General features: G+C 44.2%; 2 protein-coding genes across 3 annotated transcripts in view; both read right to left on the reverse strand.

Moving 5' to 3' along the window:
- Positions 1-673: 673 nt before the first annotated feature.
- Positions 674-14,971, reverse strand: rnf208 (ring finger protein 208). The gene is made up of 2 exons (XM_042060504.1): positions 13,808-14,971; positions 674-3,179 (listed from the first exon to the last, which is right to left on the reverse strand). The coding sequence occupies exon 2, from the start codon at positions 1,912-1,914 to the stop codon at positions 1,015-1,017; it is 900 nt and encodes a 299-aa protein (XP_041916438.1). The 5' UTR covers positions 1,915-3,179; positions 13,808-14,971; the 3' UTR covers positions 674-1,014.
- Positions 14,972-19,331: 4,360 nt separating this feature from the next.
- slc5a1 (solute carrier family 5 member 1) overlaps positions 19,332-25,515 on the reverse strand; it is a 29,556-nt gene continuing 23,372 nt past the window's right edge. The window contains exons 10-16 of one of the 2 annotated variants that reach the window (XR_006021850.1): positions 24,264-24,371; positions 23,500-23,650; positions 22,644-22,812; positions 21,915-22,130; positions 20,651-20,765; positions 19,542-19,829; positions 19,332-19,497 (exon numbers count right to left, since the gene is read on the reverse strand). Coding sequence is in view for 1 of the 2 variants with exons in the window: in XM_042060458.1 (XP_041916392.1) it covers positions 19,615-19,829; positions 20,651-20,765; positions 21,915-22,130; positions 22,644-22,812; positions 23,500-23,650; positions 24,264-24,371 (974 nt within the window). In the remaining variant the exon portion in view is untranslated. Of the gene's footprint in view, positions 19,830-20,650; positions 20,766-21,914; positions 22,131-22,643; positions 22,813-23,499; positions 23,651-24,263; positions 24,372-25,515 lie in introns of both variants that reach the window. The other variant, XM_042060458.1, reaches the window with a different exon arrangement.

A 25,515-nucleotide genomic window follows, 5' to 3' on the forward strand; every position in this document is an offset into this window, starting at 1 on the left:
TTTATCCCAATCCGTGAATTAGTGAAACACACTGCACACAGTGAACACACAGTGAGGTGAAGCACACACTAATCCCGGCGCAGTGAGCTGCCTGCAACAACAGCGGCGCTCGGGGAGCAGTGAGGGGTTAGGTGCCTTGCTCAAGGGCACTTCAGTCGTGGCCTACCGGTCGGGGTTCGAACCTGCAACCCTCCGGTTACAAGTCCGAAGCGCTAACCAGTAGGCCACAGCTGCCCCTAATGCTGTTATGGAGGTGAAAGATGAGTACATATGTCAACAGCAGGACTGTGGAACGCATGTTCAGATTCACAAACAAACACATGTTTATTTTTTCTGTTATTTTATGCTTTATTTATTTTTGAACTAGGATTTGGGATGGGTAGGAGAGGGTGGGGGGTAGAGACCCCCTTTGGCATTCCCATGTTGAAAGATGACAAACACATCCAAACAAGGGGGACTGAAAGAACAGGAATGGGTTTTTTTCTTGTTTTTTTTTTGAGTCCATACATAAAATACATTTATCTGATATTCTGTTTATTTTATTTTACTCTGTTTTCACTCTCCCTGTTTCTCTGATAGGTGTCCAGCTTGATATCGCTCGCTTCTGATAACAGTCACTTCATGTGCTATTACATATATAGATACATCTGTGTAGAATGACTTCAGCTTTTTCATTGTGTATACTGGCAAGGACAGTGAGAGTTTGTGCGTGTGTATTTATGTGTGTGTGTGTGTGTGTGTGTGTGTTGTATGCTGTGTGAGAAGGAGCATTTGTTTTGGTAGATACAGGGTCTATATGGAGGAGTTTTGGGCGGGAGGGGAGGGTGGGAAGGTGGTGGATATCGTCCAGGAAGTCAGGCCTCATCACCCATCTCAACCTTCGCAATCCCCACATCCCATAAATCTACCCTCATTCACTCCATCACTTCATTCATCCTTCCCTCCATCTCTGTCTGTCTCTGTCTCTCTCTCCTTTGCACTTGTTCACCCACAGCCACCGTTGATGATCGCGATCTACATGATCCCGCAGGACGAGAGGGGGTTGGTGAGGTGGCAGGTACACGCCGACTGGCAGTACTGCCGCACCGTCTGGTAACAGCTGCGGTCGGCGTCACCGCCCCACTGCACGGTACCGGCCGGGTCCGGCGGCAGGCGGCTCAGGATGCTGGTGTTGATGGCCAGCGCGGCCAGGCCGTAGTCGGTGAAGAGCACGGTCTCGCGACGGCACGTGGGGCACGAGATGAACTTGTACTTGGGGCAGGACTCGTAGAGGATCTGCAGGCACTCCTCGCACACCGAGTGGAGGCAGGAGAGAATCCGCGGCCGCTTGCCGGCAAAGTTGTACACATGACCGCACGTGGGGCAGTCGAGCGGCTCGCACGACGGCATCACGGGGCCCGAGCACACCGACGAGCCCGACGAGGTGGACGAGGAGCCCGAGGACGTGGAGCCCGAGCGCAGCACGTACTGGTTGACGATGACGTCGTCCATCTTGTAGTGGAACTGGTGGTAGCAGATCTCGGTGGGGCCGCCCACGCTGGCGGCCAGGCTGCTCTTGCGCTGCGACAGGAAGCCGCCGGGGCCGGGGCCGGCGCTCAGCTCGCGCCGCATGAGCCCGTGGGGCGGGGACACCAGGGGCCGCGGGGGTGGCGGCGTCTGGCTCGACGGCGGCGGCGGCGGCTTGGTGAGTTCTAGGGCGAGGTCACTGCAGGCCTGGTTGACGATGACCTCGCCCTCGTGGCTGCTGACGATGCAGCTGCCGCCGCGGCCGCCACCGTCCCACGCCACGCGGGGTGGCGGCGCGAAGCGAGGCTGTGTCACAGGCACGGGGCACTCGCGCGGGAACTTCTCCGACTGGATGATCTTGACGGTATCCATGGGGATGGCGACGGGCTGCCGCCTAAGGCAAGACATCCGTTTCCAAAGCGGTGAGTCACCAAGAAACTTGGGTGGTGGTGGTGGTGGGGGGGGGGTTTGGGGGGGGTATGTGGAGCAGAGCAAGTCTGTCTGTAGCTCCTACTGATCGTACTCCAGAGGGGCTGACTTTAAGTTCAGCTGTTGTGATGCCTTTCCCACTAGTTGGTCTTTCAGTTGTGGAGCTGGGGGAGCAGGGGTGGGCTTGTTGTGGCTAACTCAGCCATTAGAGGGCACGTGGGGACGGACGGTCGTTTCCATGGTTACCCCCCGTGGATGCCCCCGACTGCCAGCTGTGATGTGTTGCTGCTGTGGCGGAGTGGTAAGGTGAAGGGGGAACGCCAGCGCCCCCAAAAGACCCTTCGATAGTAAACCCCACTGTTACTCAGCTCAAATGGTCCAAATGGTACAGTCCAGATAAGCACCAGATGGTTCAGTCCAGCTCAGGCTTGTCCTTAGTCCAGTAGCTTAATGATAGTTGGCAATTTTACTTTTATCCTGCTGCTTTGTTTTGTTGTAAGTCCTTAATTGATTAGAAGTATATCAAGGACGCTTTTGTGTACAGTACAAGATAATATCTGTGATATAATCCTCGATGACAGATTGCGTAACACAATTACAGCACCTAATGCTTTAGCAATAAAGACTTGATACGTGTCCAGTATTGATACAGATATGTTCCGCTGATTATGTACAAGTACTTTTTTTTTACAAGACACAGATCATGGCTCTAAATAGGAAGGAAACTTCATCAGAACACTATAAAAGGTTCTAAGGCTTACAACACTACTGGTACACCCAGAAGCTCAAATTTAGTATGATGGTTGAAGTCAGTCTAAAGAGCTTCCTTCCTGTTCCCAAGCGAAACCGCAATGTCGGGTCGGTGACCTTAAAACAGAAGCCAGTGCAGATACTTGTGAGAGGTCTGCGTCTCTGGTGAAGATAGCCAGGTCCTCTTAACTCCTGACCTTGCCCACTCTCTTGATAAGAGGGGTCTTTATTTAGAGGTGACTCGCTAGGTGATGGAAAGTTCTCGGAGTGGTTCTCTGAGCAGGCCTGGGGTGAGGGGCTGGCGAGGAGGAAGAGTCTGACGTGTGTGTGTGTGTGTAGGGGGGCAGACTGTCCAGACGTGAGAGAGAGTCTGGGGTGAGATAATAGGTCCCTCAGTAGCCTTGTCTCATCTTCAACATCACTGTCATCATCCCCCCTCGCTGTAATTCTTTAGATGGTCACTCGCTTGTAGGTAGTATTGCCCGTGTCTTCACCTAGAGAGCCATGGGAAAGAAAGAAAGACAGAAAGAAAGAAAGAAAGAGGAAGAAAGAGAGAAATTCACATTTAGCAACACTAGACACATACCGACACGTACCACATTGGCTTGATTTCTCAACATTGTGAAAATGACAAACTAGTGACTTCCTTGTTCCTGTGTATTTTTTCATATAAAGAATCTGAAGCCTTATGAGGACATGCGTGTGCATGTGGCTGATGTGTGCATATGTGTGTTCGTGTGTGTGTATCTGTGCATGCATGTGTGCGTGTGTGTATGTGTGTGTGTGTGTGTGTTTGTGTGTTTGTGTGCATGCGGCACATACAGGTCTGAAAACACTGACAAGGAAATGACCATGGTTTTAGTATTTCCAGCCTGCATCCAAAACATTTCAAACCTTCACCTGTCTCTGACACATTGTAATGACATTTTTCTAGCAGACCCCAATCAATACATCATAACCTGACACTGGTCAACAGCAAACGTTTCTGGACTCATTTGGAGAACACTGTTCGTCCTTGATAGCAGTACATTCTGGGTAGATCACAGATAACATCCCCAGCTCGCACCCTCAACCCTCCAGCCTGTGTGTGTGTGTGTGTGTGTGTGTGTGTGTGTGTGTGTGTGTGTGTATGTCTCCATTCAGTGTGTATGTGTGTGTGTGTGTGTGTGTCCATTCAGTGTGTGTGTGTGTGTGTGTGTGTGTGTGTGTGTGTGTGTGTGTGTGTGTGTGTGTGTGTGTGTCCATTCAGTGTGTGTGTGTGTGTTCATTCAGTGTGTATGTGTGTGTGTATGTGTGTGTGTGTGTCCATTCAGTGTGTGTTTGTGTGTGTGTGTGTGTATCTCCATTCAGTTTGTGTGTGTGTGTGTGTGTGTGTGTGTGTGTGTGTGTGTGTGTATCTCCATTCAGTGTGTGTGTGTGTGTGTGTGTGTGAGTGTATCTCCATTCAGTGTGTGTGTGTGTGTGTGTGTGTGTGTGTGTGTGTGTGTGAGGAGGCACCACCAGCAGCAGCAGCAGCAGTGGTATTTGATACAGCTGACCCCATGTGAAAAACTGCTGCGTTGGAGCGATCTCCGATCCATCGCCCTCTGAAAGTGACCACTGCTCATTTCCCTGCGGCCGCACTGGCCGTCAAGGCAGAGTGTGGGTTTAAACAGCAGCTTGTGTGTCCCGCGAGAGAGATGTGGCAAATCATGTTACATAAAGACACGGTGGCCGGCGTGGCCGAAATAGAGTGATGGGATTAATATGGCTACCGCATACTGGCCCCGCCACCACTTATATGCACGATTACATAACAGCACTTCATGACAAGGACGCTGAGGAGATGGTTTGGCTGTTTTAGCCGTTTGCTATAGCTTAAAAGTGCCTTCGGTGTCTGTGTGTGTGTGTGTGTGTGTGGTGGTGGTGGTGGTGGTGTGTGTGTGTGTGTGTGTGTGTGTGTGTGTGTCTGTGTGTCTGAGGGAGAGACAGTAGTATGTGCATGTACTGTATGTACTGTATGTGTGTGTGTGTGCGTGCGTGGGTGCATGCGTGTGTGTACGAGAGAGACAGATGGAGTGAGGAGGGTGTTTAGTATGTGTATTTGCATAAGCATGTATGTGTGTGTGTGGTGGTGGTGGTGTGTGTGTGTGTGTGTGTGTGTGTGTGTGTCTGTGTGTCTGTGTGAGGGAGAGACAGTAGTATGTGCATGTACTGTATGTACTGTATGTGTGTGTGTGTGCGTGCGTGGGTGCATGCGTGTGTGTACGAGAGAGACAGATGGAGTGAGGAGGGTGTTTAGTATGTGTATTTGCATAAGCATGTATGTGTGTGTGTGGTGGTGGTGGTGTGTGTGTGTGTGTGTGTGTCTGTGTGTCTGTGTGAGGGAGAGACAGTAGTATGTGCATGTACTGTATGTACTGTATGTGTGTGTGTGTGCGTGTGTGGGTGCATGCGTGTGTGTACGAGAGAGACAGATGGAGTGAGGAGGGTGTTTAGTATGTGTATTTGCATAAGCATGTATGTGTGTGTGTGGTGGTGGTGGAGTGTGTGTGTGTGTGTGTGTGTGTGTGTGTGTGTGTGTGTGTGTGTGTGTGTCTGTGTGTGTGTCTGTGTGAGGGAGAGACAGTAGTATGTGCATGTACTGTATGTACTGTATGTGTGTGTGTGTGCGTGCGTGGGTGCATGCGTGTGTGTACGAGAGAGACAGATGGAGTGAGGAGGGTGTTTAGTATGTGTATTTGCATAAGCATGTATGTGTGTGTGTGGTGGTGGTGGTGGTGGTGGTGGTGGTGTGTGTGTGTGTGTGTGTGTGTGTGTGTGTGTGGGGGGGGGGGGGGTTGGGTGTGTATACTTGTATGTACAATAATTTGCCTATGTGTTTGTCTATGCATTTGGCTTGCCTCCACAGCCAGATGGAATTAATGCTGTGCCAAATATTTCAGTCACACATACCGCATCATATGAACCGAGAAGGTGGTCTCCAGGTGGTCTGGTACACCACCTCCAGTGGTATGTGTGACTCTCCAATACAAGTGGGTGGTGTAAGTCATCATGTATTTACTCCATTGGTATGTATGACTGTTCAATATTTCGATTTGTGTGTGAGTGCATGTAGTGCTCCGTGGTATGTGTGTCTGTATCTGACTGCATGGCTTGTGTGTGTGTGTGTGTGTGTGTGTGTGTGTGTGTGTGTGTGTGTTGTGTGTGTGTGTTTGTGTGTGTGTGTGTGTATGTGTGTGTGCGTGTGTGCGTGTATGCGTGTGTGCGTGTGTGTGTGTGCGTGTGTTTGTGTGTGTGTGCGTGTGTGTGTGCATTTTCTGCCTCCAGTGGTAAGTGTGTGTGCTGTGCTGTGTGGTATGTGTGTTTGCGTGCTGAAAAAATAATGACACATTTTAAAGCCCCTACATGAGGCTGAGTCAGAAGAGAAAAAGAGAACTGACCTACATGGGAAGAGCGAGAGAGCAAGAGAAAAAGAGTGAGAGATAGAGAGATGGAGGGAGACAAAAATATAACAGAAAAGAGAGATATGGATAGAAAGAGAGAGAGGAAGAGAAATGGAGTAGGAAAGAGAGGAAGAGAGTGAAAGAGAGATAATGAGAGAGAGAAATGCATAGAGTCACCGAGGGAGATTGATGGAATAAAAGTGATAAAGTACGAAAGAGAGAAAAGAGGGTCAGGGTTTGGGGGAAGAGAGAAAAAGATGGAGAGAAAAAAATGGAGAGAGAGAAAGATGGAGAGAGAAAAAGATGGAGAGAGAGATACTATTTTTATCACATTTCATCAACAGTCTCTCCATGGTTTCACCACCATGTCTCAACCTGCACAGATGACACACACCGAATGATAACCCCTGTACACATATTCACATACATTCACACACACACACACACACACACACACACACACACACACACACGCACACGCACACGCACACGCACACGCACACGCACACACACACAATATTACCTCTAATGCCAACTCTCCTGATCACAGTGTTTTCCCCAATATAACACATCGTTCCTATTTCAAATGTAGCCCATCTGGACATGACTCCACTTCCCATTCCCCGTGACTAACATGAGAAGAAAAACACACAAAGACTAAAGACGACACCATGTTTAGAGAGCATACTGTACACATTTACACCATCTACAACAGGAATATGGTAAATGCTCCACCACAATGTCAATTCATTAATCATTGCATATATTCCATATATTATATATAATCATCACGTATGAATATAACGAGAAGGCAAACAAATGCAGGCATCTAAACTAACAATAATAAACAGAGAGCATCTCTCTCTCTCTCTCTCTCTCTCCCTGTCTCTCAAATTCAAAACGCTTTATTGGCATGACAATTTGTGAAGAAAGTGTTGCCAAAGCATACCATGTCTAGAACTCATCATATATATACATAGAGAAAAAAATACACACTCTCTCTCATAACATACACATACACACACACACACACTCTCTCTCTCTCTCTGGGTTTCCAAGAGCAGTCAGCATCCTTCCCTTCACACCATCTGGAGTTTTCAATAGGCTCCATTTTCCCTCACACTCATTCTCACACATACACACACTCCTCTCTCTCTCTTACACACACACACACACACACACACACAATCACACTCCTCTCTCTCTTTCACACACACACACACACACACACACACACACACACACACACACACACACACACACACACACCTTCATCTCTCATTCTCTCTCTCTGTCACCTTCTCTTTCTCACTCCTTGCTATCTCTTTTCCTCTTTCTCTCTTATACACACCATCACACCATATATCTCTCTCTCTCTCACTCTCCCACACACACACACACACACACTCTTGCTTTCTCTCTTCTCTCTCTGTCCCTCTCATTTACACATATATCTCTTTCATTCTCATTCTTTCACCCACTCTATTACCAACACACACACACACACACACACACACACACACACACACACACACACACACACGCGCACACATTGCTCACTCTGTCCTATCTGTCATTCTCTCAGGGTGTGAAACTGCACCATGAGCCAGATGAAGAGGCTTCTGACTCATTCTCTGTTTCTCATTCAGCATGAAAATGGCATGTGGGAAAAAAACAACTCATGAGGCATCATCCTATTTACTGAAAAGGCAGAGTGTGAGTTGTTCAATCCTCTCAGAACAAACACAAACACACACACACACACACACATACTCATGTGCACGCGTGCACACATGCACACACACACAAACACACACACACACATACTCATGTGCACGCGTGCACACATGCACACACACACACACACACACACACACACAGCCCCAGAGGTACATCCAACATCCAATCCATGAAAATCAATCAGCTGAATTATAAATCTCCCCCAAGTGCCTGGTGCGGATATAAAGATAGAACACAGTCTGTGAGAATGTGTGTGTGTGTATGTTTATGTGTGTGCTGTGTGTTGAGAAGCAAAGTCTCTCAACGTGTGTCTCAACTGAATTTCTGCCCTTCAGACGGTCTGTTCCTCCTATGTTATGTAACCAATACCATTGCTCAAAACACAAACAAACACACACACACACACACACACACATAGACACAGACACACACACACACACACACAGAAGAATGAAATAGGTCAGTCCAGTCAGCAGTGGAAAGACCAGGAGGCCACAGAGGTCGAATAAAAGTCGATCTCATAACAGCCATCTGTACAGGAGTGCACGTAACATACCTTTCATCACATGGACTCACACACCTTTACACACACACCTTTAGACACACACCTTTACACATCTTCACGCTTCTAACCACTACACAGACACGACAGTCAGTATTATGACACATGCATGGTTAAATCTAAACAACTGCACTGTAAATAATAATAAAAAAACCCATTAATAATCATTCATCATGGCCTTCCTTGCACACTAGTGGACTATAGAAAGCTGTGTTAAGCACTGTAGAGGTCGTTGCTGCAGGGGACATGGTGTGGATGGATGCTGACCGCAGGTCGTACACAACCCTGATCTTGGACACTCCTTCCAGCTGCACACCCAATCAGAAGCTCATCACTCTGCTGTGTCTCTGCCACAGAGAAGCTGTGCGATCCACAGACACCCATAATGCACCAGTGTGCAGACATTTGTCATGTGTGGTTGTGTTGTGTTGTGTTTACACTATTTATATAAACCTGCACACACAAGTATGTCTGACAGATACATGTCAGTATAAGTCAGTATATCAGACAAGTATAATGCACACAAGTATGTCTGACAGACTTAAATTTAAACAAACATTCTCTATTTATGTGAACACCTTTGTAAAGGCCCTTGCGAAAGTAAGACACACACAAACACACACACACACACACACAGACAGAGAGAGAGAGAAAGAGAGAGAGAGCAACACACACATATCCACACACAGTCTTACAAAGCTGAGCCTTTCAGCTGTGATGCAGTGTGGCTTACAGCTGCAGTCCACGCCACAAATTACTGCTAATGCAATCATGTGCTGCATGTGAGTCTGAGTCTGACAGCATGAGAAATGGAGGGAAGAGAGAGAGAGAGGGAGAGAGAGGGAAGAAGAGAGATGGAGGGAAAGAAAGAGGGAGACACAGGGATAGAGAGGAAAGAGAGAGAAGGATAGGGAGGAGAGAGAAAGAGAGAGAAGGAGAGAATGTGTGTGCACATTCAGAATGTGTGAGGAAAAAAGAAAGGAGGAGGGAGAGACAGAGACAGCGTAAAAGAGGGAGAGATATTTCCCCTCACTAACTGACTCCAACAAATGAATGTTTATGCCGGGGGAGGAAGGACAAACTGCACCCCTGGCTGGACCAAATATATCAGTCTCCAGATTAGAATAATTACATGTAGCAACATGAGGATCAACCAACAAACCAACAAACACTGATTTACTGCCAGACCAGCGTTGTCTGTCTGACAAACACAGAGTTTCATTTTTATATTTCATACATTTGTAGAGCAGAATTGATGATTAGTGCTGTCTCTTTCTACATATTCATAGGCCTATAGACCCCTTCAACTGCAGAAACAAACATGTGTGTTCCTACTGACTGTTACTACTAACGCATTTCTAGTGACACAGACAACTATTCATAGGCCTATACTAAGGCAATGATCCGATGGCATTCAGTAAAGTAATGAGTGTTTGTACATTGAGCGAATAAGTGTGCCATTTTGCTAGGTTGTGTTTGAAAAACTAAATCAAGTTAATTCCAGTTAAAATTTTTGTGTTATTTTGCAAATATGTTTTAAGAAATTGAAAGCTTAGTTAAACACTGAATTAGTGCATGGTTTTGCATATTTGGTGTGGGGTTAAGGTGTTTGAAAACATGTTTAGTGGGTAAGCAGTTAAAAAAAACCGTAATATGTATATGTACTGTATGCAGCATGTAGATATGCAGAGGCCAGTCAGACAAATGAATGCTTGTAAACCTTACTGAAACAGATAACACACTTTTCATCACACAGATAAAACACACTTTTCATCACTCTCATAAAAACTCACTAACAGACATACAAACAAACCAGACAGAATATTCCTACCCTGTGGTCCTCATCGCCCCTTAACAATCACACACACACACAGACACACAGAGAGAGAGAGAGAGAGAGAGAGAGAAAGAGACCAAAGAAATACAAAATGGAAAGAGTACAGCCATTGTAGGTAACATAGACAAAGTAGGCAAAGAGAGGCATGACCACTCACACAAGTGTCCACACCTAACACATTAAGTAGCACAGTAGTGTAGGAGTGCTACTCTCCTCATTACTCTTCTTCCTCCTGTCTCTCGAACACACACACACAGACACACACACACACACACACACACACACACACACACACTCACACACAAGCACTCACACCCTTTTGCCAGAACATTCCAAATGCTGTCCTCCTCTCCCCTGTATGGTGTTCATCCCACCTCCCTCTTTCTATTTTTCTCTCTCCCTCACACACACACACACAGACACACACACACACACAGACACACACACACACCCGTGTCCTGGATGCATTCCACCTGCGCGATTAGAGGAAGGGAGAGGGCAGTGTGTCCTCAGACGAAGATGCTATCTCAGGATGGCTCCTCACTATCTCTCTCTGAGGCATGTTTGCATGCCACACACACACACACACACACACACACCTCACATCCTCACACACATTCCACGACACACCGACCGAGCAGAGCCCGATCCTACCAACCACCCACATATCAGTCAGTATGCACTGAATTCACTTCTTCCTTATCTCCAATCTAAAATTGTATCACATAATAACCACATTTTTAGAGCATCCCTGACAAATACCAACAACTTCAGTTATAAATACCAAAGAGAGAAATACTCTGATAGCTAGCAGAGTTTTCATCTGTGTTTTCCAAAATGGCTGCCTCTTTTGTCCAGTGATAGTTTGTGAATGAGACCCTGGTCGATGTACACACACACACACACACACACACACACACACACACACACACACAAACATGGTACCTCAGAATGGCCATCACGTCTCAAGCGCGCTGTGCATGATCAATCAGAGACCGTGTCTGTGAATGACGCATGTTTAGGAACACATACTGAGCATTCCTGTGCGTAATGCCCAGACTATGACAGAAATTTGTGCTGGCTGGCATCAGACAGCGACACAAAGAAGAGCTTTGTAACTGTGCTTTGCTTTGTGTTGTGCCAGGGTGAAAAAGGCAGCACATCCACTGCATGGTCAGGGTTTCTGGTGTTTTTTAGTATTTGTGTGTGTGAGTGGGCTGCTGCCGTGACGACAGTGATGATGAGTATGACAAAGGGCAGGAAGGGAAGGAAGGAGAGAGGGAAGGATATGAAAGACAAGGAGGGAGGGAGGGAAGGAGAGAGAGAGAGATAGAGGAAGACTAGGGGTGGTTTCCTTAAATAATTAAAATACCCACCACCCCCCCCCCTCCTCCCCATTCCCCCCCACCCACCAGCGTTGTCAGTCATATTTCTCTCACTTCAGTTCATAGCACATAGAACTAATTTTGTTCTCACCTCGGCGCCTTAAAATAGACACACACTCTCACATACAGACCACGCGGCACACACTTACACACACTCACACTAAACAGCCAAGTACACACATGTGACATAAAAATATCATTCCTACGCCCATAATACACATGCATGCATGCACACACTTACCCACACTCACACTCAACAGCCAAGAACACCATGGGTGACATAGAAATATAATTCCTACACCCATCACAAACACACACACAATGACACACAGATGACATACAAATATCTTCCGGCATCCACAATATTAACATGATTGAGCTGTGGGTCCCATATTGTGGTCATTTCCATGGTGATTAGCCACACACCTGCTTGAAGAATGTTGTGAAAAATTGCCCTCATTCCTGTCTTCCTTCATTTCCTAACTTTCTTATTTTTTCTCTCCTCTCCTTAGTGACTACGGTTGTGTGATGTTTACAGAGACAAAACAGGATTTTGATGATGTACTGTGTACTGGATGAGGTATATTTGTTGTTAAATGTGCACACTGTTCCATATTGAACAGTTTTGGGTTAATGAATTACATATATGTTAGCTGCTTTTTGCATCTGCTCCAAAACATTTGGTGTTGTGTATATTAGGACTGTATGGGGTGGTGTATGTTGTATCTAGCGTTGCATCTGGTCTGTTGTACTTGGTGTAGTGTGATTTGTATCAGCTGTAGTTGTTGCTGTGTTTAGGGTCTCGACTTGCACATTTTGCTTGTGTGTTTTTATGTGTTCTGGCTCTGCCGTAGTTTGTGTGGTGCGTTAGAGACTTTGCACATTTTTGTACAACGGCGTGTTTCTTAATGAGAGTAAGGCCTGAGCTGTGTCCTACAAGAGGAGGAGGAGGAGGAAATGGCGTTTGTGTGCACAGCAGTGGGCAGAGCTGCTTGACATGTATGTGTCAGTTGGGCACAGTTGGCATGTGTGTCAGTAAACCAAAGGCTGGCATTGTTGTGTAGGCTAAGCATTCGATCGCTGGCATTGACCAGCACTGGTACTGTGTGCATTAGACTAGCGTGAACTGATGTCATGCCTATGTTAAAGGAGCTAAAAAGGGCATTAAATGCGGGGTGTAACGGAACACATGAGACCTGGGGAGCTGGATGGATCTGTTGAGCTGGTAGATGTGTACTGGCATGGCTCGAGAGCGGGCACAGCAGCGGGTAGCGGGTATTAGTATGCCGCGCGGTGTGCTCGTTCAGCACTGGCAGGCTCGCTACTGTGTGTGTGTGTGTGTGTAGGGAGGGGTGTGTGTGGAGCGAGCAGTAGCAGTAGCAGCAGCAGCAGCATGTTATGCAATCGCAGCATCAGCGGGCAAGACGTGCCCACTGCAGCAGCCCTCTGCATGCCATGCCAGAGACCAGCAGACAGGATGCCAACTCAGCCCAAGATGCCCCTCTCCATCCCTCCACCCATCCATCCATCCATCCACCCATCCGTTTACCCATTTATCTATTCTTAATTTGTACCAGTTTATTCTTCTTTCATTCCAGCCCTTCTTTCATTCCTTCTTTTCTCTCTCTCCCCCTCACTCACTTATGTTGTGTGTCTTTAATCGATGAGTCTATGTTGAATTCTATGAATGAAACCAGCCTGGAGAGGTGTGCAGTCACCCATACAAGGGCAGATTGACTCACTGAAAGCTCATCTCTTAAGCCAAAGTCATCTGCAGAGTGGCTAGGGCCATGTGACGTTGCATGCATGCTTGTCCTTTGGTTTCGTACGGACTGTCCTCAACATGGACGACTGGACTGTGTGTGACAATCACACACAAACACATGCGCACAAGCATACACACACAAACACACCCATATAATGTGCATGAAAATGAGCACACGGTTTGAGGTTTCGAGCTGCATATACATATAGAAGAGGAAGCATGTGTAGAATTCGCTAGAAAAACCACACACTCACACAACAACAAACACACACACACACACACAGCTAACCGTTTCTGATAAGAAACTAGCAGGCAACACACTCAGATACATTTGCAATCCAATACAAATAAATCATCTGATAATCACAACCATTTGTGAATCATTACGCAATATCCTAAGAACCTCACCTGTTATCACTTTATTGCGTCCTTCTCTTTGCCCTGGTCTTCATCAGTTTCAGGTTCCTCCTATTCCTGGTACCTCTTAGGTAGCTGGTAGCTGTTTTTATCCTTGGCACGGGATCTGCTGAGCAGTGCTGATGTAGATATGAAGTCCTGTTTATTTCACACCATTGGCAACATTTTGTGTTGAGTTAGGAGGTGTTGACTTGGCACCCTGCTCCGTCTTGTGCAGGAAAGACAGGAGGTGGAGTTGATACTATTGCACAAGAGATTGAGAGAGAGAGAGGGGGATGGAGGAGATAGGCGGAGGGGAGAGGATGCTTGCTGCCTGTGAAGGGGTGGAGGGGTCGGTCGGTAGAAAGATATGATGGAGAGATGTCGAGAGGAAGATGGAGGAGAGTGGAGTGCGTCACAGCCTCTATAGCGGAGCTGTGCTGCGCTGTGCTGTCTTTCTTCCTTTCTCTCTTCCACCGTTTCTCTGCTCTGTCGTTCCTTTACTCCTCTTCTCTCTTGTCCTCCCGTGCTCCTGCGTGCTGTTGCTGTTGCTGCGCCAGCCTCTCCCTCTTGTCTGGTCACACAGGGTCTTTCTTCTCCCGTCTGTCGCCGTGTGGCTCGCTTCCCATCCCTCCGCGCAGGCTGCGCTGTTGTGTAATAAGGTGGACGGCAGTGGACTCTCTCCTGTGGTAACCTGTGTCTAAGCTGCTTCTCATTCCTATCTTCTCTGTTCTGCTCTCCTCCTCTCTTTCTCTCTCTTTTCTCCCCTTACACGAGACCTCTTAAACTTAATTTCCTTGGCCACTGCCTCTTCTTCTTCTTTCTCTCTGTCCCACGCTCTCTTTCTCTTCTTTCTCTCTCTTTCTCGTTTCCCTCTCTCCGTCTCTCAGCGTCAGTGCTGCTGGTGCATCTGCGATCAGTCCCTTTCCTCTCTCACCGTTGCCTCTTCTGCCGATGATCCTCTACCCAGCAGCCACGCATGTGCGCGCGCTCACACACACACACACGTACACACAAACACTCACACACACACACACAGAAGCGCGTTCCCTTTCACTCCCCCTTTCCTGGTTTGTGTGAGGTGTGAGCTTGTAACTCTCTCTCTCTCTCTCTCTCTCTCTCTCTCTGTATATATCTCTCTGTCACAGACACACTGTTCTTTTCTCTTCCTCTGTCTCTCTTTCTCTCTGTCTTTGTCTCTCTCTCTCTCGCTCACTCTCCTCTCTCTGCAGTCTTTCGCTGCAGTGCCTCTGCAGGCTGCATCACGTTTGTTCACAGCCAGTGAAAAAGCACAGCCAATCAGAGCACTGCCCTTCTCTCCCATCTCTTCACCTTACCTCCCCCCCTCCCCACGCGCACACACACACACACACTTCCCACACTCCCACACACAGGCTCTTGGAGATAAAAGCAGACTTTTTTACCCACTGCACTGAATGAGATGTGAGTCATGGTCAGACTTACACACAAACACATGCGAATAGACGGGAAGAGTGTGCGGTTTGGGGCAGTCAACCCTGTGATGCTTTGTGATGTGATGCTTAACACACAAATGCCTTCACAATAACCGCAAAAGACAAACAGAAAACACATAGCCTATATTGAGCAAACTCCTATTTCAAAGTGTTACATTATGTCATTGACGTGAAACAATGAAAAACTGAAAACTGCTACAGCTTTCTTGATAGCAAATCAAGTAACATATTCTATAATTCCAACGTCTCCACGTTCCTGGCACACAAAAAGAAAACAAAACGCAAAACATGAAGATATACTGTGTACTCAGAGGGACCCGTATTACATAAGAACGGATTTTAATCCATTTCATCGAGCATCAACGCCTATAATCCACTGCACTGAGGAATATTTCCCTGAGTTTACAAGCATGCGCCGAAATATAGGCTACTCGAAAACACACACAAAGCGCGCGCGCGAGAGAGAGAGAGCGTTCAGTTGTATGTAGCTATTTGAGGACGACCGTACAATTGTTATACATTTCATTCCGTAAACTGTTAGAACATGACATTTTAGCAAATACGCATAGCATGGCAAAACGACAAAAAGCTTATAAGCATGAAGATCACAATAGGCTAAAGATGCGGTTTGATTTCAGGCTGTAAAGTCTCTGCCTAGGCTACTACCGTAAGTAAGTTACACATTATAGCTCGAACCATTCACCAGACACAGGTTGTCTGTGGTTCTGAACTGCTGTGGTCAGCGTGGTAGGTGCAGTGAATCGTTGTATAACCATCAATAACATACACAACATATAGATCTTCACCTCATACACAAGTGGTATGGAGGGTGTCAGTGAGCTCACACAAGCTTGATGGCGAGGAAGAATGTGACAGCCTACCTCTGTTCATTGACCTAGCAACACAGCAGCCATTCAGAAGTCAGCGAGCATATTTACACATCAATCATGTCACCGTGTTACTGCATGCAGGCAGCTCAGAGGGCAGACTCCTGTGTTGAAAAACCCTAAGCGGGAAACTGTTAACATTTGACACCAGTAAGAGACAGTAGTGTGTGAGAGGATGGTTGAAAATCTCGAACATAGTTCAGCGTGTTGTGATTAAAGCAGGTCGGAGAAATAGCGAGGCCTAGGCCTACTGCAAAATAATAATAACAATAATAATAATAATGTGTCAAAATGTTGTTTGCAAAAGCCGTGCCAAAACATTTAAAATGTGCAACAAAACCAAAATTTGCCTTCAAACAACACAACTTGCAAACAAGTACTAGAAATCTAGACGCGCCCTAGCGGCAGCAAATTGTGGGTCTGGCTCGTCAGGCTAGCAAACAAGTGTATGAGCTCTTCCAATCAACCATTACACAGAGGACAACAAAATGCAAAACACTGTTCTCAAATTTGAGGAGTTTCATCCTTCATTTTTGCTATGTCTGTGCCATTTCTCATACTTTCTCATTTTTGAATAAAAATGAATTGTATTTATTCCTCCCAACTGCCATTGACACCTACAGTAAGCACCTAGACAAGACAAATGTCATTGAACTATGACATTTTTATTTATTGAAATAGACCTACAGTAAACACCTAGACTTGTCAGCTTTTGTATTGTTTTCTTCACCAAATAGGCAATACAGTTCTCTAAATGTGCCTTAGATCCATACTAAAATAGCAACACAGAACACACATGCTATCTCTTATGGATATTGAATGATTGCTAATTGAAGAATTGTGCAAAGGAGGTTCACACATTTACATGACATGTTCGTTAGTTTGTAAGCAATATATATTAGCTGTGAATATGTGTTTTCCATTTGTTTCACAGAATTAATCCAATGGAGTCAGTCTTTGAATGTGTTAAATGATTTGAAAAAGGATGTGAAAAATGAGTTAAACCAATGAAAATGTGTTAAATTATTTGCAGGTGACTTCTGCTCTGCTAAAAAGGTGAAGACCAAGATCAAGTGGATCCAAGTTTCATGAAGTGTGCATCAAATCAATAGAGAAAAACTGTAATTTGAATAATAATAACATTAGTGTTATTGGATATAAAATGGGATGGGATGCACACAATGAGCATGTTAACTTTCAACATGCAGGAACATGTTCACAAGTTCACTTTTGAACATTTTGAACATTTGAATATTGAACAGATTGCAATATTCCATATTTCAATCATTTACATTTAGTTTATTTACAAAACTTTACACAAAGGATAAAATAGTGCAAATATAAATCACAACAATAGAGTAATTCCAACAACCAGCCAACCATTGTGTCCAATATGAATAATTTAGCACATATAACTACATACTATAAAAGTGTTTTCATAAAACTCTTTCATCACAAGATTATTAAGAACAAGATAAGGATTCCCTTTGGTGTTTAATCTTTGATAAAAAAAAATGGTCTGAGTCATACAGTTACATTGCACCTTGACAAATGTCTAAGTAAAAGTTTGGTCCCTGACTGGTAAACGTGGAAAAACAAGTTTAGTTCAGAACCAAAATTAATTTGGAATTACAAAGCATGCAATGATCCTGGATAAGTGAAATTAAATGAGATGGGGGGGCGACTAAGATAAAATGGGGACAAAGATTGTATCTACAATATTGGACTGATGTGGAATAGTGTTAATTTTGTCACCTATTTTTAATTTAGTCTTAGTCTTAGTCTTGTGACAAAATGTCCTTTTTAGTCTTTGTCATATTTAGTCATTCAAATATAATTTTTGTTAGTCAAGTTTTAGTCGACTAAAAGTCTCGTCATTTTAGTCTAGTTTTAGTCAAAAGAAAACTAAAGGTATCTTAGTCTTAGTCAGTCTTAGTCAACACATTTTAGTCTTTTTTTTATAACAAATTATTACTGATTACCATTTGAGTCAAATAGTGTTTCACACATCTCAATTTTCCAACAATATTGTGTGTCCACAGGGCTACTCGTCTGTTATAATTACTCATTCTGATTTTTTGTCAGTCAGTATGTTTACATGCACAGGTAAGTCGAGCTACAGTTATAGCTCGGCTGGGATTTGACCATAGACAGTAAAAGATTTGACTGGACCACTGTCATTCGTAGACCAGTGTTTCTCAAAGTGTGGTCCGCAAGCTATCCCAAGTGGTCCGCGAGCAGACGTGGTAAAATATAATGTTGATGAGTTGTTTGCAATATTGAACCAACTTGTATGTAAAAACAGTTCTGCAACACTGTCTATGTAAGATATGCCAGTTTAAATCATACAGTATGAATCCACACAATAAGCAAAGTGCAAAGACAATAAGCAAGGTGGTTCAGTGAGTAGGCAGTATTGTGTAGACTAATTATAGGCTACTGTTGAAGTAGGTCTAATCTTTTTTTTTTTTTAGCTAGGGTTAGTTAAGTGGTCCTGAAACTGAAAAAGTTTGAGAAACACTGTCAGTAGGCCAAAATATTAATGTTTTACTCCGCCTCGCTAGATGGCGATATGCGCCCAAACACAACACATTCCTCAAACAGACTCTCCATCTTATCCATAGCTAACTTGCTAGCGAACTTTCCATATTAGCTTACTTGCTAGCAAACTTTGCATCATCAGTCTAACTAGTTAAATAGTTGACATTACATGATGAACATTTTCGTATGGACCTTCTGGGTATGTAGCATTGTGGCATAAAGCTTAGGTAGTTAGCTTGCTAACTCTGGCAGAAATCTCCAGTGTTCTTGTTCCATGTAGTTTCGTGTTGCAGCCACAGGGTTGCAGCAACAGCACGTAGACTAGCCTACAGGAAAGCTGTTGCGAATGAAATCATTCGGAATATTTTGAAAACGTAACAGCTAGATATTCTTCTCTTCTCTAGTCTTCTCATTTTGAAGACGAAAATGAAGAGAGATTTTATCTTAGTTTTTATTTCATGCAAAACATTTTAGTCTCGTCTTTTTTCATCAACAATAATGCATCTTAAGATAGTCTTAGTCAGTGTTTCAGGACATTACTGCCGTCTCGTCATCGTCTCGTCTTAGTCATGAAAAAAAAGGTCGTTGACGAACATATTTCCTCTCGTCTCGTCTGACGAAATTAACACTAATGTGGAAATGGGATTGTTTTTTAAATCATGAAATGAGCAACAGAAATGGCAGCTAGGTGAGCAAAACCCCGGCTGTTTGAAGTGTTTTAAATAAGAAAAAAACATCCTTAGATCAATTTAGCATACGTATATCGCCTATGCCTGAGAATGTGTGTGTGTGTGTGTGTATGTGTGTGTATGTCTTTGAGTGTGTGTGTGTGTGTGTGTGTGTGTGTACACATAATGTGTATTTGTGCCAATGAATAGGTATTTATACTCCGGCACAAACATTCCGGTTGTGCTCATTAACCATAGAACGCATGGAAGAAGACGCAGACGGCCAGGAGGATGACGCCGTTGACGTTCACCACGTTCCTCCACAGAGGCTTCTCCGTGGTGTCGGTGAGTTGCTTCTGCAACTCCTCCTCTTCCTCGGCGCTCAGTTTGGGGGCCTTCTTCTGCTCGAAGCCGCAGAACCAGTTGTAGGCCTTCTTATAGCAGCCAGGCTCATCCTCAGGGTCTGCAGGGGAGATGTCAGAACATCTGATATTATGCGTGTGATCAGAGTGCCATTTTATGTTAACGTTAATCTTAGTCCACGTACCAATACTAATAATAGTGTTGTGTTTTTGAGCTGTGCTGTGCTGCACTGTACTGTGTTTTTTTGCTTTGTGTGTGTGTGTGTGTGTGTGTGTGTGTGGCAGTTTGCTGTGTTGTCCTGCTTGATGTTATGCTGTGTTGAGTAGTGTGTGGATATAAAGTGGGATGGGATGCACACAATAAGCATGTTAACCTTTAACATGGAACACAGGGAAATTCACTTCCAAGGCAAGCCTGTATCAGTCATAAACTCATTACGTAAATCAAAGGAGTTACAAGGAACTGTTCTTCCTTGAACAGTTCCTTGTAACATTTCTGGTTTCCTTGACCACTTTACACTTGATCACAATTGAATTCTGCAGCGCAGGTTGCATTTTTGACACAGTTAATTGTTTGGATTTGACAAATAGCTTTTCATGCCATTTCTAGAACCAGTGGTAAATAATATCATGTCACATCTTGGGGTTGGACTCTTTAAAGTGATCAATTACCTTTTGTTAGAAGGAACAGATTGCAATATTCCATATGCCTTTCAATCGTTTACATTTAGTTTATTTATAAAACTTTACACAAAGGATAAAATATGCTGTGCGTTGCTGTGCGGTGCTGTGCTGTGCTGTGCTGTGTTGTGTTGTGTTGTGCTGTGTTGTGCTGTGCTGTGTTGTGCTGTGCTGTACTGTGCTGTGCTGTGTTGTGTTGTGTTGTGTTGTGCTGTGTTGTGTTGCAGACTGCTTTTCCCACCTTTCACCTCCATAGAAGAGTTGTTGTCCTGCTGCTGATCCTCCCATTCACCCCCTGCCTCCAGGTCGATCCGCTTTTCGGTGTTGTTGCGGAGGCTCCAGCACAGGCGGTACAGCTGCAGAACACACACACACACACACACACACACACACACACACACACACACACACACACATCAGACATATGTCAGACAAGAGCCAAGCTCCGGGAAAAACAGCAACGGTAAGCCGGCCAACATTCACTTCAGTCGGAAACCAAGGAAATGAGTAAAGTCACATGAGCAGCGTGTCTGTTGTGAATCACATGCATATGTGATTGGGGTAGACAAGGACCTGATTCACTAATTACAATACATCATTTGCAATTTCCAAACGAATATGGCGCTTAGAGGTTTCTCGAAAAAGTGTTTGGCACACAAACAATCTTTTGTGAACATTTGTGAAAACTGCATATGTAGTGTTATTGGCTGCTCATGCTACAGCATACAGCTGAGAGGCAATGAACCCCTTAGATGGGTTATATCCACACAGAACACCTCATTAGTGGAGTATAACCTCTTAGATGCAAAGCTCAGAGCTCCCTATATGTTAACAAACTAAGGAGGCGATCAGACAGGACACAGTTTTTGCAGTGAGGTGCGCCTTTTTTTTATGTTGTTACGAATTGGCAGTAAGCGATTGCACGCTGCTTATGTGAGTTTTTTTTTAAAACATAGTGCACCTGAATGTTTCTGAATTTGCAGTAGTCACATCTAATAAGAGAAATAACATAACTGAATGTAATTGAATGTAAAAAAACAGCATTGGAGGACTGCTAGCTCTAAAGCAGTCTGAATAAACAAACACAGCCAGTAGTTAATGAGGTTCATAGTTGTGATATGATATATGATGACATTTTACGTAATATGCTACAATACATCATGTTACATCATGATATCACCAATTGAAAGCATACTTATAACACACTTAATTTGATAACCGTAACAATAAAAAGACTATAATTTCAAGATAAGATTCCGGTACTTCATTGATATAACTGTGACAGTCTAGAGAAACCCATGGTGAATACACATACAAACACAAAACAAGTTACAAGAGATTACAGAGAGAGTATCAATGTGAGTATCGTAAAAACAATGGAACTGAGACCAAAGCATCAAAGCATAGATATCAACAGTGTCAATTATCAAGTGCATTGCAATAACTAATGCTATATCTATACTTTGATACTTTGATACTGGTTGTATTGAGCCGGCTCTACTCACATTCTCGTCTGGGATGGGCTTTGTCATGAGGGAGATGCTGACGACTAAGAGGCAGGAGAGGACGAAGAGGATGATGGAGAAGTAGAGGTAGTGCACACCACAGATGATGGTGGGGCAGTTACTGGGGCTGGCACAGCTGCCTGTGCCATAGACGAACTCGGCGATCATCCGGACCAGGCCCACACACAGGCCCAGTATCATGCCGTAGAACGCTCCCTGAGAGAGAATGGATGGATGGATAAGTGGATAAGTAGGTAGGTATACACAACTTACACTGCTTACACTGACCAAAGTGCTGTAGAGTGCAAGAGTGCAGATAGATAGATAGATAGATAGATAGATAGATAGATGTTACTATGTTGGAGTATGTGCCAGTAACGGGAGTACAAGGGAGACAGTGTTGTTAATGTTATGATATAGTATGTGATGGAGGTATAGTACAAATAGAAGAGGGGGAGTGGAGAAGAGGAGAGAGATGAAGAGAATAGAGGGGAGGGGAGAAGTGGAGAGGGAAGAGGAGAGAGAGGGGAGAGGAGAAGTGGAGAGGAGGAGAGAGGAATAAAAGAAAGAGGGGAGGGGAGGAGTGGAGAAGGAAAGAGGAGAGAGAGGGGTGGAGAGGGAAAACAGGAAGCCAGGGACAGAGAGATGGCAGCACTGTGCACTTGAGGGATTTGAGTGTGGATCGTGTCTCTCAGAAGAACGAGCGAGTGGGTGGTTTGTGGGGCTTACCGCCTCGTTGACCCGCTTATAGAAGATGGCCAGGAAAAACACAGCGGCGATGGGTGGAGCCAGGAAAGATGTGATGGACTGGATGTAGTCAAAGAGCTTCCCGCTCTGTGCTGATTGGACAATAGGAATCCAGGCAATGCTCACTCCAATCAAGAAGAGCATGAACACCCTGCAACCAATTTTCTGTGTCATGAGAACTACACTCAGAACTACACGCGCAGCATTCATGCAGTACAAAGGTCACAAGAACATAATGGTATTGGTCATATGACAGACAACATGTCATTATATTCTTTAGGCATATAGCAGTAGGAATATTCTGAAATGCACCACTGTGGAATGTTAGCATATAGATACTGTAAATACTCAGTAAATACTCATAAGAGGATTCCATTTTGTAACCCCTGCCCTGACTACATTTAATCCAAGCAGTATATCATCTACATTATGATATATGGTCTTTTGGGCCGCCACCGTCGACTTCAAGGCAGTGGTGCCTTGCCTAACTCTGACCCTAACCCTTACCCACAGTACTGCCTTGAAGTCGACGGTGGGGGCCCAAAACACCATCAAGCTTATATTATAAGTTTTATTTACTGCTTTTACTGTAAATGTAAAGACGAAATGTAAATGTAAAGATTTTTTTAATAGATATAGGCCTACAACAGTCTGTACCATCTTCATGTTGGTAAAAGCTTCCATTTATGCCAAGTGAGGTATGTTGTGTAGCTCATGGTGTATAATTTACAGTATGTACTTTTTCTGTAAATGTAAATGATCCTTTCATAAACTTCAAGCCTACTGCCTTCTTAGTAAGTGAAACCGCTTTCTTATGAGGTGCCATGTTCAGCCGTACCTGCCGGCGAGCATCAGCTCCTTCTCTGAGGCGCGTTTGCGGATCTTGGTGTAGATGTCCATGGTGAAGAGCGTGCTGGCGGAGTTAAAGATGGAGGTGAGCGATGACATCAGCGACGCCATCATCACCGACAGCATAAGGCCTCGCAGACCTACGTTTGAGGAGGAGGAGGAGGAGGACTGTAATCAATAAGGAGTGTGTAGACATTTCAACACATACATGCTCTTACACATGTGTGATACACACACACACACACACTTACGCAGGCATCTACATGCTAACACATACATGCTCTCAACACATTCACATGTACATCGATCCATTTAGCAAACATGTTTGTGAATGTAAATGTTATGTGTGTGAATGAGAACACATGTGTGCTGTGATGTCTGAACACACACACACACACACTGTACACAAACACACACACACACAGGCAGCTAAATACATTGGTCATTTTTACAGTGTATAGCACAGGGTGTCGATGAGGAGTGCATTCACACATTTACATAATCACACATACCCACACACACATACAGTAACTTACAACTCAATACAACTGCAGCATAGACTGCTGACAGGTTGAGTTTACTACATGAATTATATTCATGCACAGACACATACACATACACACACACACACACACACACACACACACACGCACACACACACACACATACACACACGGCACAGACACACACACACACAGCTTCAAAGAGTGCAGTTTACATCAGGATATGATGTACTGTGTAGGTAGAACCTACCGTCAGGCATGAGGTCCACCACTAGTTTTGGATATGCGATGTTAGAGCATCCCACACTGGCTCCACAGTATTTACTGCACTCATCAGGATCCACACAAGCTATGACGTCTGGAACAGAAGAGAAGCAAAGCAACATGTGAGAAGATTCACAGACACACACACACACACACACACACACACACACACACACACATCAATGATACAATTGATCATTCAACCAACCAACCAACCAACACTTTATAATAACTACACACAATTTATCATTTATTAAGCCTTTGTTACTTATTAGTTAATGGTTTGTTCATCATTAGTAATTTTTTGTTCATACATAATTTATCATCAGTAAAGCATTTGTTCACACAATTATAAATGGTTTGTTCATAGTAAATAAGCCTATCCAAAAAATATGTTTGTAAGTACATGAATTATACTGAATAAGTAATGAAACAACCACTTATAATGAAATAATTTTCTTATTATAAACCAGTTGCAAACTATTACAAAATGCTTTCATCATTTGTAAAGCATTGTTCCTATGTTAATTCTCATAAATAAAGTATTTGTAGACACAGTTATAAATGGTTTGTTCATAGTAAATAAGCCAATATCTAAAATCTGTTTATGAATTATTGTTAATACTTAATAAATTATGCAACATACACATGTACTAATGATTAGTTAGGGTGAGGATACATATTTTATAAACCACTTCTTAATACTATACATGTAATTCATGATTAACTCAGGGGTTACAAGTGGTTAGTTAATGATATTTTGTGAGCTTATGTAAAGTGAGGACTTTCTATGCCTTGCAACACATTTTCAAATGAGTTGTAAAGATTACATTCACATTCATTCATTTAGCAGACAAGCGTCGTACACATGTCAATTAAATTGAAGGCCATTGACATAACAGTGAAAGCCGGGAATCGAACCACCAACTTTTCAGGCTACTGCATGCTAGTCCAGCTCCTTATCCACTACACTACCTTGGCCAAGATAGAAACCCCTACAACTATGCAAGACTTTCTGTTTTCTTCTACTACACACTGTTATTAAACATCTGTAAACTATTATTAAATGCTGTATTCTTCATTTGTAAAGCATTATTCCTACATTAATTCTCATCTGTAATCATGTTTACACACAGTTAAAATGGTTTGTTCATAGTAAACACGCATATCTATATTATATTTTTGAATTGACTGTTGTAATACCACTGGGCAGAGGTAGTGTAGTGGATAGGAGGCTA

This window comes from Alosa sapidissima, chromosome 13 (genome assembly GCF_018492685.1).
Source record: "Alosa sapidissima isolate fAloSap1 chromosome 13, fAloSap1.pri, whole genome shotgun sequence".
NCBI classification, from domain to species: domain Eukaryota; kingdom Metazoa; phylum Chordata; class Actinopteri; order Clupeiformes; family Clupeidae; genus Alosa; species Alosa sapidissima.

Excerpts from the sequence above, each read along its gene's own strand:
- rnf208 (XM_042060504.1), bottom strand. The coding sequence starts at position 1,914 with ATGTCTTGCCTTAGGCGGCAGCCCGTCGCCATCCCCATGGATACCGTC.